The sequence below is a fragment of the Panulirus ornatus genome, chromosome 20, assembly GCF_036320965.1.
Source record: "Panulirus ornatus isolate Po-2019 chromosome 20, ASM3632096v1, whole genome shotgun sequence".
Classification (NCBI taxonomy): domain Eukaryota; kingdom Metazoa; phylum Arthropoda; class Malacostraca; order Decapoda; family Palinuridae; genus Panulirus; species Panulirus ornatus.
The window spans coordinates 53875154-53893857 of NC_092243.1; the positions used below are offsets into that span (position 1 = coordinate 53875154).

The 18704-nt window shown below is 40.0% G+C and overlaps 1 protein-coding gene across 2 annotated transcripts in view; it reads right to left on the reverse strand.

The window, feature by feature from the left end:
• Window positions 1-5262: 5262 nt before the first annotated feature.
• Window positions 5263-18704, reverse strand: part of LOC139756007 (zwei Ig domain protein zig-8-like) — a 127299-nt gene continuing 113857 nt past the window's right edge. For both annotated transcript variants that reach the window (XM_071674939.1, XM_071674938.1), the window contains exon 7: window positions 5263-11235. In XM_071674939.1, coding sequence (XP_071531040.1) covers window positions 10949-11235 — 287 coding nt within the window. In that variant the 3' untranslated portion in view covers window positions 5263-10948. The remainder of the gene's footprint in view (window positions 11236-18704) is intronic.

Consider the following 18704-nt stretch of genomic DNA (forward strand, 5'->3'; position numbering starts at 1 on the left):
ACCCTGCTAAAGCAATCTGGTTTAGGTATATAGATGATGCTCTTTGTGTTTGGCCAACAAGCGAAAACTTACAAACACTTCTCCCTTTACAATTTAGTACCTTCTATCAAATTTACTGTGGAAGGGGAAAATGATTGTATGTTACCATTTTTAGATTGCGTTATCCATAGGGTTGGAAACATGTTTATTTTATCGCATACAGAAATCCCATCAATATTCATTTTTATCTTCATTATTACTGGGCTCAACATTACAAGAGTTAAACTATCATCATTTCTGTCGATGTTCCTCAGGACGTTACGTATATGCAGTCCAGAATTTACTGACGACTTTGAGACGATGTATTCTATTGGATCCAAGTATCCTAGATATTTTATTGATAAATTTCTTAAGTTGGCAAAGAAATCATTTTTGCAGAGTTAACCCCAAACCTCACCTTGATACCAAGAACCATTTAGTTCTCCCATTTAGTGATGATTTTATAGTACTCCCTAAGATGCTTAAATCCTTTAATGTGAATGTAGTATACAGCAATAACAATACTTATAAGAATATCTTAATGAAAAACTCGCCCGAAAATTCTGTTGTCTGTGTTTACAGAATACCTTGTAAAAGCTGTAATATGTTATATACAGGGTAGGGCAGTAAGACTCTCTGTTAGACTTAAGCAACATGATTATAGTATAATAAGAGGACATGAATTAAATGCTTTGTTCGATCATGTTGAAAATCAAGACAATTGTGTTGACTGGAGGATCGCTGATTCAGTTATTGACTGTGACTCCTTGACCACGAGCAATGTCATTGAAACTTCTATTATTGAATACAAAAAGAATTGTAAAATGAATATTATTGAAAGTCTGTTTAAACTGGATAGCTTTGTCGTAAGCAAAATTTGTAAACGTTCCCTGTCTTGTTCACATGTTAAAAATTTATGACAGCGACGGTGCCAGACCCTAGCATCACCAACCAGAAACACCTGTTTCCCAACAGCGTCTAAGCCCCGCCTCTGTTCTGTATACAGGCTGACTGTTCTATGTCTTTTGTCTCATTCTTGTGACTCCCCTGACGATGTGATCTTTACACGAAAGTGCACTTGGGAACTTATCGTGTTTCATTTTCCTCGTGCTTATCTGAAAATACTAGATCACGCGTGACCTACTGCAATATTATATATATATATATATATATATATATATATATATTATAAACTCATAATTACCTCTAGACCAATTTCTACTAAAGAGTCCTGGTGTTACCCAGGACCATTTTGAAGGTTCCTGCGGCCCATGGCTGCCCAACTTCCAATAGTAGGGAACTGTGGACTCCTTTGGGGTGAGAAGCTCTTTGACGGGACTGCACTCCCAGTGATACTGCCTCGCAAAAGGTGACTTTGGAGTTGGGTGAACGTCTGCCTCCTATCATAAGATAAATAGACTCGCAGAGCTGGAGCTGCATAGTGGGAGGAAATTCTGGTCTCTTACAGTTATCAAAATGAATGCGGTGTTGCGAATGCGTTTTAGATAATACAAAGGAATTCAAACAACGAGACCACTAGGTCCTTTCAAGGCTGTTTGTGATGGTGGAAGAGGTCTGAAACACAAATGATATTTGGTAAGAGTAGGACAAACATTTATAGTAAAGAGTAAAATACTAAATTATCATGAAACTGAGGACGCACAACTAATGTCAGTTGTGGATCCGAAGTGAGATATGTGTCAAGTCTTTGCTTAAACCTATCCATGGTACGACTTTCAACCGCTGAAACTGGTAAATCATCCATATATATAAACTCCTGTTGAAGAAAAAGTACTTCACCTCATTTGAGGAGAAAAGTTTTCCCAAGAGTTTGTATCTGTTACTACAATTGATATCGGACGAATTTGTCGTTAAGTCTGTTAGATCAAGATTATAGAGACCTTAAATGATTTCAAATATCTGTATTAGATCACCTCTTAACCTTCTCTAATTAAGCAAATAGATTTAAGTTGCTTAGTCGACTCTCTTAGGATTTGTTTCTCAGTCACAGAATCGTCTTTGTAACTAGCATCAGTACACATTTTATTTTATCTATGTCTCTTTACAAATAGCTGGGGACAGACCAGTGTGACTAGTAAAGAGTGAGGATAATTTCCCTGGACTTGCAGTCGATAACCTTGCCTATATATCCAAGAATTTTGCCTGCTATTATAAGTGTTGCTGTACCCTGCTTACTTGGCTGTGGGTCACCAAAGATTGTTATACTCGAGTCTTTCTCCTAATTTACCTTCTGTAGTTCAAGAATATTCATACCTTAGCATTCCTTGACGTTATTACTACCGATATGTAAGACTTTGTACTTATCGATGATAAAACTCCATCATTGGTCTATGTTAGTTTGAAGCTGCAGACGGTCAATTTCGGTTGTTGATTTATTTCCCAACTTCCAATCGTCTGCGAATTTGGATGTCTTATAGTGCGTATGAGAGAAAGAGAACTGGTTCTGAGATTGGACCTTGTGGCACACCACTTGTTACATTTAAGCATTCAGAGAACCGAACATGTCACTATTAGTTTACGAAAGTGAAACTTGGTTATCTTGTAACCACCGTAGTACAACTCCATCAATACCATTTAGATACCTTTCTATTAGTAACCTCTGATGAGGAACTTTATTGAGAGTTCCTTGAAACTCTAAATAGATGTCATCATTTGCTTAACTTTCACCCATACAGGTTGATTGTATCATAAGAGAAATCGAGCAGATTTGGAAGACATGAGAGATTTCGTCGGAAACCATGTTGAGAATCGTGTACTTAAGAGGGAGTTCAAAACCTCATCTCGAATGATTGTTTCCATAAGTATCTCATCCACAGACGTTATTCTCATCGGATGATAATTTCCGGGAAATGATATAATTCCTTTTTTTTTTTTTTTTTGCAATGTCGGTGTGACGTTAGCAAACATCCATTTCTCTGGAACTTTTCCGTTAGCAGACGACTAAGTGGAAAGAGAAGTAAAGGATCAAATTCTCATTTTTTTCCCGTTTCATTGTCCTTGGGTAAAGTTGTGAAAGCAAATTAGAAGAAAAAATAAGATTTTTGTCATCTTTGTTGTCTTGAACGAAGACACTATTTTCCATGATTAATGGACCATTTGACTGGGTAATGACCCTTGCCTCCGATATCCATAAAACTCCTTGGGGTTTCTTCTGTTATTCCAGCAATACACGTTTCATACTGACGTTTTCCTTGCTGTATGTCTCTCAGTTTCTCATTGCAGATTTTCATAATTTCTTCTGTCATGTTGGTTGGTATTTTACCTGTTTTTCTCATGTGCTGCCCCTTTATATAACGCTTAAGTCATCGTTCCACCATTGCGGCTTTGCTTTAGAAAGAGACCGTCTTGTCTATTGCCACAAATGTGCCCTCCAACCACTCTGAAAAGTTTTATTGAAGCCTACCCAAGCCACGTTCATATCATTTTCATCAATGATATCATCCCAGATATACTTCTCAAGAGCGATGCGAAGTTGATTAATGTTTGCATCTTCTCGCGACCCACTTGTTGACCAGTATTACAGGCGATGTTCAATGTTGATTTAAGAATTAATTTCTGGTGATCATCTGTACCAAACTTTTCTCCGACCTTCAGTAGTGTTAAGAAGATCCTCACTTGTCTGTACGACGAAATCGAATATCTCTCCGTCGCAAGCGAGTTTCTCGGCTAATTGCATCAGGGCGCTATCGAGCACGTTTAGGTAGAGCCATCGCCCAAGCTACGAGAAAGGGATTCTCCCCACTTAGGATAACGGTATGTTATGATCGTCCGCTAAGATTGCCTCCTGTCCATAACACATTTCTGCCATCTGATCGCAAGATCATTAGCCTACTGTGTGTGTCCGTAGTTGGGGTGCCTATAAGATAATCGCATTTCTTTTTTGTTTTGTTTTTTTTACGAAACTTTCCTTTGACTTCTCTATTCTTTAGCGTGCGTATCCTTAGCATCAAGTGATAAGTAAATTACGATATCTCGATTTCTTGTTCGTCTCTCTCTCTCTCTCTCTCTCTCTCTCTCTGACATTATCTAGCTTCCTTCCTATGCTTGAGGTACATAGCGTTTAGTTAATATTACCATTTCTCGGAGTAAACGTTATTAATTCCCCAACAGCGCCACAGTTGGCCTCATGACCGAGACGTTCTGGTTATGAAGGTTTAAAACGGGCGCGAGTAATGTCCATTACCTGAGCCAAGCGCTCGTGACCCGCAGTGTCTCGCCTCCTCCACAATAACCAAGGGACTTAAGCTGCTGTGTGGAGGCGACTGACGTGGTCCTCCCAGCAGGCAATGTGCTCGGTGTTCCTTGCCGACCATCTGGCCATTCCAGCCTTGGTTGGTGTGGATGATGATGCGTCTGTACCCAAGTCATAAACAGGTGGCCTTAGGTACGAACACAGAAATATAATGTTAAGAATTGTGATCTATCCATAAAGGTATTTGAGTAAGATTACCCAGAGAATGAAATGATTACCGTAATCTTTTTGTTATTCGACATCACCCAGCTGTAGATGTAATCATGAGGCCACCGACATGAACATATACATGAATGTGCGAGTTTACAAGATGGTGATGTGAGGATGAAAATTCCATCACTCATCTTCGTCATATTCTTTCGTGGTTGGCAAATGGGAAGCGATGATGGCAAGTCGGCCATGACTCTGACTGTAGCCTGTGGTCCACTTGACTATGTAATGTACTGGGCGGCCTGGCAGCCTCAGATGTTTGTAGTGGGAGGCTGGTCGAGAACTGTTCCAAGTTACTGCATAGTAGACCATTGTAGGACAGTCCCATCTGTGACAGTTTTTCTTAACTCCTGTTTCATATGATGAATAAAGGCCAGTCGCAGTTATTGTGCGATTGCATGGGTTTAATCATATCTGGAAACCTTAAAACCAAATGCAAGCAAGCCTTCAAGTGAAGAAGAGTGAGGAATCAAGAGGTTCAGAAAGAAACGAGGTGATATGAAGTCTTGAGATTGTTAAATCCCTGAAATACAATAATGGGCTTAGGTGCGGTTTTTCCCTTTAGGGTACTGATGAATGATGTTCATCTTTCTGTGGTTTGTGTGGTGGTGTATAACGTGTACATGTGTATAGTTTAGTGCGTGTTTCACATATATGTGTGTGTATGATAACCGCTTAAGTTGCTATGTACAAATGACTTACCACGTCGTTTTCATAAGGAAATACAGTACCTCAATACGTACAGGAGATCAAACACATCATTGTTTATTTTATCAATTCATATATTTATTTGACTATGATCTCACATCAAGTAAGCTATCCAAACACGACATAGGTGTGTACTGGAAGATTAGACAGTGGATGTCCAGGGTGAGGTTCTCTACCAGTACACCATGTGTACACACATTACATAGCACATGCGGTAGGTAGAAGTAGTAGTAGTACATGAACCTTACGCACTGGTACTCCCATGGTACCTTGTGCCGTAGTACATTCATACGTATACACTCAACAGAATTATGAAGGTTAGCACCAGTAGATGTTGTGCTGTGTGCTCTCTGGTCCTCTTTCATTAAGTTTACAATCGTGAAAACCATTGATATATTCCTTCCTCTATTTACAATGGGTAGAACACAATCACCACTGATTCACATTACCCTTATGTTTGGAGAGGATTGTCTCTATTGGTATTTTGTCGTGATAATTCCTCTGTACAAACCTAAAGCACAATAGACACTTTCCTCTCCACAGTAGTGTTATCTTGGTATCACAAAATTACCCACAGGTGTTCACTTTCCTGGAACACCAGCAGGTGGAGGCCATTTGCCTCGTCAAAGAAGTTGGTGAGGCAGTTTTTCGAGACAATATACCGTAGAATGTTCTCTCTTCTCCGATACACTTATGCGAGATATTTGACGATGGGTACGTACGTCTGCCCCACACGTACTAGCGGGCGTTGCTCACCACACTGTGTGTGTGTGTAACCAGTGGAGTGGTGGACACAGTGTATTATCTCAGTTTCGTGCACACCACTGGAGCATCCTGAAGGAGGAGCACTACACCTCCATAAGGGGAAACTCGGGGCAGTGGGATCTAAAACGACCTCACTGAGTTGACATTCAATATGTTACACAAATAACATTGTGCGAGTTGTAACTCCTCACAGACAATGTGAAGATGACGATCTTCAAAACTCACTTCTTGAGGGAGAGGCAGAGAAAGAAAGCATTGTCTGTGTGTGTGTGTGTGTGTGTGTGTGTGTGTGTGTGTGTGTGTGTGTGTGTGTGTGTGTGTACGTGTGAGAGTGGAGATATTAATAAATCGGGTTTTGAAGAGCAAATTGAAAGAATAATTCGAAGAGTGACATTAAAGAGAGATCATACGAGGCTGTCGGTGTGAAATAAACGAGCAGAGGAGAAGATATATTCAAGATAGACGTGAGGAATAAGAAGTTAAAAGTAGGACGAGGTGGATGAAGACAGACTTTTAGAAGTAGAAAGACAAGTGACAGGAATGAGAAATATCAAGTTTAGACGAGAGGTTGCGCTTTCTGAGGAATATGAATTAAACGCGTTTCTTTACTGTTTTATATATATATATATATATATATATATATATATATATATATATATATATATATATATATATATATATATATATATATTGTGTGTGTGTGTGTGTGTGTGTGTGTGTGTGTTTATAACCAATTTCTTTTCCCACATTGACGAGGTAGCGACAAGAACAAACGAGCAACGGCCTCATTTGCAAACTTTCTGGTTGTCAAGTATGATGAACTGAAACAGAAGCCTACCATCCACAGCCACGCCTCATATACTTTTCTGTAGTTTATCTTGACAGATTCATGCACCCTCTTTCAGAACAGTGATAGCACGTCGCTCCCCACATACCACATCGTTCCGGTTTAATCCATCATGTTCAGGTTTTGATGTTCCATAGCTTCCCTTACTCCATCATTTTACCTCCTCGGATTCACCTTTCCCTTATTCCCTTCACTTCTGACAGGTACAGACCCTTAGTCTCTCTTTTTTCGCTCACCCTCTCCATATGTCCAAACAATTTCATCACACCCTTGTCAGCTCTCTCACTCAGACTGCGCATACTACCATGGCTCTCTCGCTTAGACTTTGCTTATCACCACAGCTTTCTCACTTAGACTCCGCTTACTACCACAACAGTCTTTTTACACTGTCGTTCCTCACATGGTCAACCCTCTCTCTCAGTATATCGTCCTCAGGCATTGAATTTCTCTTCTTGTCTTTTGCAGTCGAGCCAAAGACTCGCATCCGAATAACAACCTAGGGACTATCGAACCTTCGAACGTACCCACCTTTTCCCGAGCAGCCATTGTTAGCAACAAGAGCAGATGCAATGGCCACATTCGCTCACACCTATTCTCATACTCTCATGCGAAATGCACCGAAACCAAACCCCTCCCCCCTATCCATAACCAGGCTCCACAGACCTTCCCTGACGCCACATATCCTCAAGCATTTCATTTTCAGCACGGCCACCTATGCCTCGCATCCATCTAACATCGTATGGACTGCTGGTACCTTCAAACATCATGCTCAGCTCCTCCCTCCAGTGCTCCCAGGACGCCTGTCCTCTCACTCATCATAAGACTCGCATCAGCTGCCATGGTTCCATTCGCTGTCGGGTACACTTCCAGGTATCTAGAACACTATTTCCTCCAGATCTTCTCCATTGAAACTCACATTCCAACAAACCTTCTCTCTCTCTCTCTCTCCACTGCCAGCTAACCCAGTAACTTTGCTTAGATTCACATCAGCTCTCAACTTTCTCCTTTCAGTTACTCTCCCAAACTCATATACCAACTTCTGCAGTGTCTGAGTTGAATCTAACTTTATATATATATATATATATATATATATATATATAGTGTGTGTGTGTGTGTGTGTGTGTGCGTGCGTGTGCCTTATTTCACCTATTCAAAGTTCTATTATTTTTCTTATTCCCGAAATTCATTTCAGATTACTATGTCATGGCATTAAATTTCCTTGCAAAATCATACATTTCTGTTTATGCAAGATTTGCTTTCAATTAGCATAAGACTGAAATTGCACTGCTATTAATGTGATTGTATATTGTGTGAGGTGGTCGTACAGATTATCATATGTATATTAACATTGCAAAATATTTCCTTGTATCACTCTCTCTCTCTCTCTCTCTCTCTCTCTCTCTCTCTCTCTCTCTCTCTCTCTCTCTCTCCCTTTGTACACACACACGAATATAATATAATATATATATATATATATATATATATATATATATATATATATATATATATATATATATATATATATAATCAGATCAGTTTCAATAAAATGTCCTGGTGATACCAAGAAACTCTTTCTAAAGGCTTTTGCAGCCAAAGGCTGCGCTACTTTCGGCGGCAGGGAAATATGGATTTCTTTGGGGTGAAAATTTCTTTGATGCGATCGTACTCTCGTATATACAACGTAACCAAAGTGTATGAAAACATCTCCTTATTTACTTATTTGTGGCAAGAAAAGAACACTGAAATGTCATTCGATTTGAACGTCAGATCTTTCTTTAGAATAGCTATGTTGGTGTGTGAGGTACTTTGGAACTCGTATCATTTTATTTTGACATAATAATGTAACGCTTTGGAATCGAGTCAGTTTACTGCCAAAGTATATTACATTAACTGATTCAATCTAAAATTTTCAATATTTTTTTTTCACAAGGATCATAGGTGTATTAGTATATATTTTCTGATGTTTAGGATTGGATCATACAAGAAGAGTTGAATCACTTTAGAGATTGTGTGTGGTTGATAAACCCTTAACCAACGGCACTTGATGTTGCAGGAGGTTTCGCAATAAGTTTGCCTTGTCAGTGTGAGTTGATGATAGTCTAGCTGAAGAGGATCCAGAAATGTTTTGGATTATTTAAGTTTGTTAGTTTTATCCTGATTAATTATCATGAATGCTGTTGATCATCTTGAACAATATGCATTCAGCGATAGTTTTTTAATCAATTTCTTTTGAAACTATGATGTTAACATCCCTTGTCTTTAACTGCATTGATAACATCAAAGTATGTATATATATATATATATATATATATATATATATATATATATATATATATATATATATATATAAAGATATTTTTGCATGAGATGTAAAATATCTTGGTGATATCCCTCGAGCTGATGATTATTCCTTCGGCAAAAAGAATTGCTCTAAAAAGGCTTACAGTTTACGTACCCATAGGTTGACTTGATAACGTAAGCTCCAGTGAGTGGCCTAGCTATACGTCTCGCTGAGAAAAAAGTCAATGGATTCTTTACCTGAGTAAGAACAGTCACGCTGAAGTCCACAGCTTAGCTCGACTCTAGTCGAGAACCCATCATAGGCTCAAGGACCCATGCATATACTTGTCAACACCATTTTTTCCCCCTAGTATTAAAGTTACTGAGCAAACATGTTCAGCTAGGCTTCTCCTACGATAAAAAAGTATTTCGCCTCTGCCAGAATAGCATCACTTATCTTACTGAAACTGTACTTGCCTTACAAAGGGGCCCTAGATACGGCACAAAATGATATGAGAAGACAGCGAAAAGAATAGATTGGCTAATACAAAAGAATATATGTACATATATTTATATATATATATATAATCAAAAACACGCACACACACACACCAGGATTGTTGACAGCAACTCTGTTTTTGTGTCACTACGTCACCAAAAACAAAGTGAAGTTCTGTTTTTTTTACTCAAGAAATTCACTTACAGAGAAAGCCTTTCATACATGTACATATTAGGAACATATTGTTAGCTTTGGCAATAAGAACGGTTAAATTATTTGTCATTCACATGCAAACACAAAATATGCAAATCACTTTTATCTATTTTCACACGTCGCCAAACCTCCTCCGTCTGGTAGTGTTGTTATAAAGGATTCATATAAAACAAATGGTGAAATCAAATGCAGCTCATCATAAAAGTTGTTTTCCCAGGAAGACACATATTTTAAGGCTCGTATATTATTTTTTTTTCTGTCTTTTATAGCTAAATACTGTTACAGACACTACGGGATATATTACAGTTTCAGGTCAAACCGTTAATGGCAACGATCTACCACAGAACCAGCTTCGAGTTTTCAACCGGCTTTTGAGAAAAGATATTTTTCATCCGGTCATTAGTCTGACACACTCGATAAGAACGAGGATCCCTTTCACACAAGACGTTTGTGAAAATAAGAACAAAATATGATCCGAGTTCAGACTACAGGTAAGGACAAACTCAAGTCGACGTCCTTCACGATAATCGCCCATACAGTCACTCCTCCTCTTCTTCCTCCACTCTCATATGAGGGCGACATGGAGGCGCGCGCGCGCCACTTCTGTTGATCAGAGAGTCTCCTTTCACTTGCCTCTCCTGCGCGGTAGACTTGGGATCAGCCAGAATCAGGTCGCCCGGACCATTTCTAAAAACACATTAACACTGCTGTGTGACGCTCCGACTCGTGGTCCGTGTTGTGTCGGTCCTAATATATATATATATATATATATATATATATATATATATATATATATATATATATATATATATATATATATATATAATGTATGTATATTCACACATGCAAAATATGCGATATCGCACCATTATCACGGAGTATATATTATTTCTTTCCAAAACATATACTGCAGAAAATATATTCTGTACGATTTTCTTTTTTTTTTTGTTCTAGTCTAGAATACTATTTTTTTTCTTTTTTTTGCACATTTTTTTTTTGTCCTTCTATAGCGGCATTATTACTACTCCTCAGCAGAAGTAGTAGTAGTACGAGCAGCGGTGCCAGCAACAGCAACAGCAGATGTAGCAATGGTAGCAACAGCATCTAACCACCACCACCGCGATCAGTCGTCGCTTTATCTCGCCAGCCACCTACGTACACAGAAGGTGGCGCTCCCGCCTCCAGCCACCACCTCCCCTTCCCACCACCACCACCACCACCAGCACGCCCGACACCACGCCCTCCACCAGGCCGCCGTCCTGCCTAGAGCTTCCAGGAGCTCCTGCCCTCCAGTGCCCACCATGATCGGCAGGAGGCCCACCAGCAGTAGCTGCAGGGGCCCCGCTGGCAAGTGGCCAGGTCCGCCACCTTCCGAGGAGTTCGAAGTGGTGTTCTTGTGATGGATTGCAGCCGGCTTCTCACCTGTCGCCAGAGAGAGAAAGAAAATGGAAAAAAAAACTGGGTTACGTTATGAACATTGCCACAGCTACATCAGTTATACATTTTGTGCAACACGAAGATTACGCTTGTATGAAGTATAAGTTTATTCATATCAGTTGACATACTTATATACTGTGTCTAGATAACTGAAACCTCACTTTTATTAGTTATCATGGTGGCTAATAAAGCAAAAAAATACTTAAACGATAGGATAAAGAAACTGGAAAATGGGCATTTGACATGAAAAGATGAAAAACGTTATATTGATCAAATGTACTTTAAAGATACTTTGGATGATATGAATCAATTTCTAAATCATGACTCAAATAACATAATGAGAAAATGTGGTGGTAATGTGTAAATGTGACAGTAATACAGTCACCAGACCATATCGCGAAATCGGAAATGGCCAGTAAAGTGTTGGTGGGTGATAGATAATGATATATATTTTTTTCTTAGGTTAGTTGAGACTGATTGGGCAATTGAATGCCTTAATCAAGGCTATATCATTAATGATATAAATATATATATATATATATATATATATATATATATATATATATATATATATATATATATATATATATATATATGAACATGCACAGCATCGCCATTCCCTGCGTCAGCGAGGTACCGCAGGTAAAACAGACAAAAAAAAAAAAGGCCACAGTCGTTCACACCCGGTCTCTCGCTCCCTATTCAGGCCTCACAGACCTTTCCATGGTTTACTCCAGACGTTTTACATGCCTTGGTTCAGTCCCAGGCTTTGGTTGTTACGCTACATGAATGAGTTACCACGCGGTTCCACAATCATAACTGAGATATGTTAGAACATTACGGTTCCAATATGAGGAAACCTTGGGCCGGCGTTCCTTTGCCCCGCGGTTGGGAGGAAGTTTATGAGTGACTGAGACGTGTAATTACAAGTTTAATTTAGTTTACAGTGGTTAAAGGGTGCTCGACTTGGGCCATTAGTGGTGCGATAAGTTACCCAAGCGACGTTTTAAAGAGTTAGTTTCATCTGAAAGACTGGAGGAAGGAGGTCATCTCAGATCTTGTAAAAGTCTGATGATCTACGAAATGGGTTAGCTCTGAAAGATGATAGAAATTCCATCTTATTAGAGACAGTAATCTTGTCAGAAACACCACAGCGACGGCTGATGGATTAACGTTGTGAAGGATCGGGAAGTTTGGTACGATTCATGATTCTGTCTTTTTTCTATTCGAGGGAGAGGTGTATTTTATCACACTCGTTCCTGTGTTCTTAGAAGCTGTATCTATTTTCATTCTCTCTCTCTCTCTCTCTCTCTCTCTCTCGTAGGCAGTAGACGGTTACCGACAAGGGAGGTATATTACCGGTACTACCCACCACAAATCCTCCTCCAGCTGAACTGCCACCCCTCCCCCTCTCCTTCCTTTCCTCTTGCCCTTACACTTACTCCAGACTTGATTCCTTGGAAATTTCCCAAACCTTCTTCCTCCTTCCCCTTGAGTTTAGCGTCACTTAGAGCCGTGTCATCCAGGTTCTGTTCCCAACCACACTACCTGTCTCTTCCTCCTCGTTCATCTGGCTACATCCGCGAGCATTTAGACACTGCACTGTGAGGGAAAATGATAAACAGCTGGTGAAGATGAGTACGAAGAAAAGAAGTGGTGGCTTGAAATACTTTCTTTAAGAAGAGAGCCATAAGTCTATTTGGGTTAGTGGGGTTATGGCCAACAACAATTGCTGCATTATGTAGTAAATGAAGGCAAGCGATGGAAAGATCTCAGGATGTAAATGTGCTAAGAGGGGAAGAGGGTGGGATGTCTGACCACTGCTTGGTGGAGGCAAGGTATGCAAGTATATTATGGTTTTAGGAAAATAGGAAATGATACGTGTGGTGAAAGAAGATAAGCCTGGAAAAGAAGCTTGTGTGAGAAGATACTACGAAAGACTGGTTGAAGATGGCAAAAAGTAAGAGTAAGCGAAATGATTGGAGTGGGTGAAGACCGGAAGGTGCTTAAGGAAGCAGTTCTGGCATGTTTGACAGAAGCATGCGGCATGTGGAGAGAGCAATAACGGCATGTGATTAAGGGTAAAGAGTGGTGGAATGAGGAGTTCAGTTGCTAGTCATCTGGAGGGAAAGAGTGCGTTTTATTGGGCGATGCGCAAGAGGAAAGAAGTCAAGAGAAATGTGTAAAGGATGAAGAAATAAAAGAGATGGAGTGAGAGAGAGCCGGAAAATTTCAGGTTAAAGAAGATAACTTTTTTGAAGGAGGTGAATAGTGAAAGGGAAACAGCAGAACAAATGGAAGCATCAGTGACAGAAGCAGACTGGGAACTGGTAACAGACAAAGTAGTGTTGAAGAGGAGATGGAGTGAGTACTTTGGACTGCTGAATGCGTCAGATAATAGTGTGGCAGATGTTGAATGGTTGGAACGTGGAGATGCGCAGCGAGAAAGTCATGGAAGATGGTCTGATGAAAGTAGAGTAGGTGGTGACACCATTGCAGAAGATGAAGTGCGGCAAAGCAGCCGTTGGTGGATGGGATGGCAGCTGAATCTATCAAGGAAAGGGTGACTTTGGTGTTGACTGATTAGTTAGGAATTTCACTGTGTATGTAACTGAGGTACCTGAAGATTGACGGGTTGCCTGAGCAGAACCGCTGTAGAAAATGTGTGGGGAACAAAATTGATATTAGAACTGCTGTATACTTGTAAGCTGCATGGAAGATTGGTGACTGAGAAGATGGTGGCAGACACAGAGCATCAGACTAGGAAGGAACGATATGGCCTAATGAGTGGTAAAAGATGTGAGGATCAAGTGTTTGCTTTGAAGGCTTTGTTTGGGAAATACATTGATTGTGAAGTGAATTTATACGTGATATTTATGGATTTGCAGAGAACGTATGTTGGGGTTGATAAAGATGCTTTGTGGAAGATACATGGTGTTAAAGGATAATGGGTCTGCATCAAGGACGTGTGATGTCACCGTTGCTGTTTAATCTATTCATGAATAAGGTGGGGAGGGAAGTATGCGAGGGCTGTTGAGAGAGAAGCAAGTTTCCAGTCTTCTGAGGTGGTGGTGGTGGTGGGGGATAGGTGCGAACTGGAAGATGTATCACTCGCTGTTTGCACATGATGACATGACCCTAGTGGCAGACTCGAGTAAACGTCTGCAGAAGCTGCTGTCTAAGTGAGGGAGATTGTTTAAAGTGAGGATGTTGACAGCTGATGTGAATAGAATTAGGTAAGGGAGAAAAGTCTCACATAAAAACTGCATCTAAATGATATATATTGGTAACTTGTTATGACTGCTGTCATGTTTGAGGATCTTCGTACTGTCCGTCACCTGCTCTCGTGTAAGGGGATACCCTGTGCTCCCTTTCCATGTGGCGTTTGGTTGCACTGTCCAGCAGATGAGTTGTAAGTTTGCCGCTTACAGAAGTCGTGTTCATATCCATACGGCTATTAGAACGAGATTCGCAACCTTCATTGAGACAGTCAAATTGTAAACTGAATTGATGGCCTTTAAATATTATCTGTCCAGACAAATAACATTTTAAAGGCCATCAAATTTTTTCATATATATATATATATATATATATATATATATATATATATATATATATATATATATATATATATATATCCCTGGGGATAGGGGAGAAAGAATACTTCCCACTTATTGCCTGCGTGTCGTAGAAGGCGACTAAAAGGGAAGGGAGCGGGGGCTGGAAATCCTCCCCTCTCATTTTTTTTTCTTTTTTAATTTTCCAAAAGAAGGAACAGAGAAGGGGGCCCGGTGAGGATATTCCCTCGAAGGCCCAGTCCTCTGTTCTTAACGCTACCTCGCTAATGCGGGAAATGGCGAATAGTATGAAAGAAAAAGAAAGAATATATATATATATTTTGAACAACTCTTCCCTCTTGTCAGCAGCGGAGTCCATCAAGATTCTACCCCACACAACTTTGTTCTAGTCATAACGAATCATGTCTCGTCAACCATTAAACCAATTCACTCATTCATCGGCATTATCACTGGGCATTCTCCACCTTACTTCTCCTCCCCTCCTCACCCCAGCACAGGTTCTGTTTCCCGGAATGAACACATTCCCTCTCTCTTAATCGGATCTGTTCAGCAATTCTGAGTGGGAAGGTTAATGACGTTAAATGCAACCCGGGGAAAAATAAACCAATTTCTTATTCTTTCAAGTCCCAATCATATCCTCCTTAGAAGACTTTTCAAACATAACAGCAACTCCCATTCTAAAAATATTCATCCCAACGCAGACCAGAATACGTTAGGCATTGCGATACCCTCCTGAAATCCCTACATAATAAGTATAACAAGATCTGCTTCTCAAAAACTACGAGAGGGTTGTGCAATTGCTGGGGTTATGTCTCTTTCAAGCAGCTATTTCAAATGTAGAGAGATCTCATCATTCTTTAAATGAATTACTGCTCTCATGTCTGTGGCATTTCTTCTTCCCCGTCTCTTTTCAAGCCAGAGTGGAACCAGAAGCCAGCACACTTATCAACGTTCCTACCTTTACTATTTTTATTAAACACTCTCTACCTTAGCCACAACGCTGTTTCTGTTCTGAACAGGTATGATATTGGTCACTTCTCTCGTGCGCTCCACGCTAATGATGCTCCATCGTTATTCTATAAGCCATAGACGACATTATCTATACCTCAGATATTGTCATATTGTTCTCCCGAATGTCTCAGAATTAGACGCAGATGTGAAATGATGACGGATGTTCGCTCGCTCTTCATCCTCTCGTCCACAACTGACTTGTATACTCAGGAAAGTTATCATCATCTTTGATACACGACTTAATCGTATATTGTCCATGGTGTCCCGTTCTCCCGTGTCATTTTTTCCAAGTACTTACAAAATTGCTGGTGGAACTTTGCGCCATACGAGGGGCTGTCAGAACGTTTCGCAAACACCATATTAGAGAATATAGTGGATTCATTTCTGTGCAACATTAGACTGGTCTCTCTAAATTGAAGACTGGCATCTGAGAAAATTATGGGTACAACGAAAATGGGCATTGGAGTGTTATGAAGACCTTATCAAAAAATTTAAGTGTCTATGAAATGATATCTATCAAGGTATGTTGGTTGTCCATGGTAATTGTGCCCCTTCCTGTACCACAATAGAAAGTTGGACGAAAAGACTTTTAGCATGACCCTGAGAGTCTTGAGGATGACCCCTTGTCAAGACGGCCCTAAGATGCCAATGATGAAGGAACTGTGATGGAAATCGAAGTTTTGACCCTGGTAGATCGGCGCATCAGGCCATGATGTTACTAGTGAAGCTGGATTTGCACATCGAGGTCTTGTAAACATCAGTGCCTGTCAAAAGGTTTCGGCAAGATGGATCTCCAGCAACCTCAGCGCTTAGGTTCGACTCCTGAAAGTTGGCCACACGAAGCCAATCCCTCCAGGATGAGACCTCGATCCATCACAGGGACTTCCGAATTCGCTTCCATATTCTCGGTTTCTCCGAACCCCAAGGGAAGCTCCGAAGACGATCTGGAAAGATTATGGTTCCGATTTTCTGGGATGTCGAAGGGATTCTGCTAGTCCATCATGTGTCCTCATGGAGAAACTGTTGGGAATCTTGACCAAGGGTGTCCCCTCGCTGCACGTGACGTTACTCGTGGCTCCTAGTCCATGCAGCTTAACCGCCATCCGTGCAGCCCAGACCCGTTGGCCCTAAGTGACTTGTTTTGGAGAGTGAAAATTCTGTCTTGCGTCATCGCCGTTGTGAGGTTGGTGGTGAAGCCATTAGAAGCTACTGACCCTGACCAGTAATAGAGAGAATTCTACACGACTACAATGAGAAGCCTGAAGTATAAACAGCAAGTGAATTCAATGTGGATTATGAGGAAAAAGAATTGAATAAAGGATTCCTTGTCCTCACTTTCGTTTCATATCGTGTTTACAAAACTTTGACTTTTGTTCCTCGTAAATACAAAAGACCCCTTCCTCCGTATTTGGTTAAGAAAAGTTTTTTCTCAAAAACATTTTTTTTCTCTAAAAAGAAACATTCTTTTGAAAATTCAAGCTTTGAGGGGAAACTAAAGCAATTATCTTGCACGAACGACGGTCGCTCCAAGGCTTATCTTCAGCGGGGGAAAAAATAAATGTTTCCGGCGACCATAACGTCTTTAGGTTGCGTCCGATATCCGATAACGTTTTCATCGAGATTTGCCAACCTAAAGATGAAAACTTTGGGGTGCAGTGGTGCAAGGCTGATAACGTTTACTCACCAAATCCCTAATGATTATACTGGCAGTGTACGGAAAAGATTAATGCTTGACGACTACACGCAGTTGGGTAAACTGAGAAAAGGCCACTGTTTTAGGATGGCTTCAACAACAGAAGAATACAGAGGAATTCTGACAGCAAGAGACCAATGGGTCCGTTTGAGTCTATGTGACAGAGGAAGATATCAGAAATTCACATAATAGTGAGTTGAAAGTTGGACTGTATATATTCAAGACAGAAACCTTGCAAAGTGTCAGTGTGACTAATTAGGGAGGCGCAAACAATGTAAGTCGTGGACTTCAAGCGAAATGTTTATCAAGTCTGTTCTTAACTGTCTCTTTACTCCTGCCTAACACTCTAACTGGCAAATCATTCCACATTCAACAATACTACTGAAGAAAAAAATATACTCTACCGCATTCGAGGTAAAACGTTTGGCAACGAGTTTTGTATCCATTACTGCGAGTGAAATGAGACTCGATTCACAAATCTGAAGTAACTTGATAGATCAAGATTATCAAAGCTTTTGATAATTTTGAATACTTGTATTATATCAACACATAACCTTCTCTTTTATTTGATTTGCATCGTTTGGTCGGTTCTCATAGGATTTGTTTCTCAGCAAGGAAATCATTTTGGTAACTCGACGCTGCACTCTCTCCATTCTGTCATATTTTTTTTCCAATTAGAGTGACAAAAACTGAACACAGTATTCAAGATTAATCATAGAGTAAAGATGATTACCGTAGAATTGAAATCGAAAGCTCTACCTATGAATCCAAGAATCTTATCAGCTTTCTACACTGCCTCTGTGCACTTCTTACTTTGTTTTTGGTCACCAGAGATTATCATGCCCAATTCTTCTTTCTCATTTATCTTTTGTCATTCAACAGAATTCATAATGTAAATTGCCTTTAAATTTTTACTAACAATACGCAACATTTTCCAGATGTCGGTAACTTCACTATAAAACGTCTTGGTGTTTCTTTCGCTACTTTCGACAATATTCTCTTCAAATTGAAGTTTTTTGTTGCATAAGTCTCCCAGTTCCTTTACACAAATTTACACGGCTTTCCATCCCACTGGTTACTGGTTTCTCGTGAATTTTTGATGAATTACTTTCTTCGACAACAGGAATTTCTTTTTTTCACAGTTCCACCTACTTGGCTTTGTTTTAGAAATA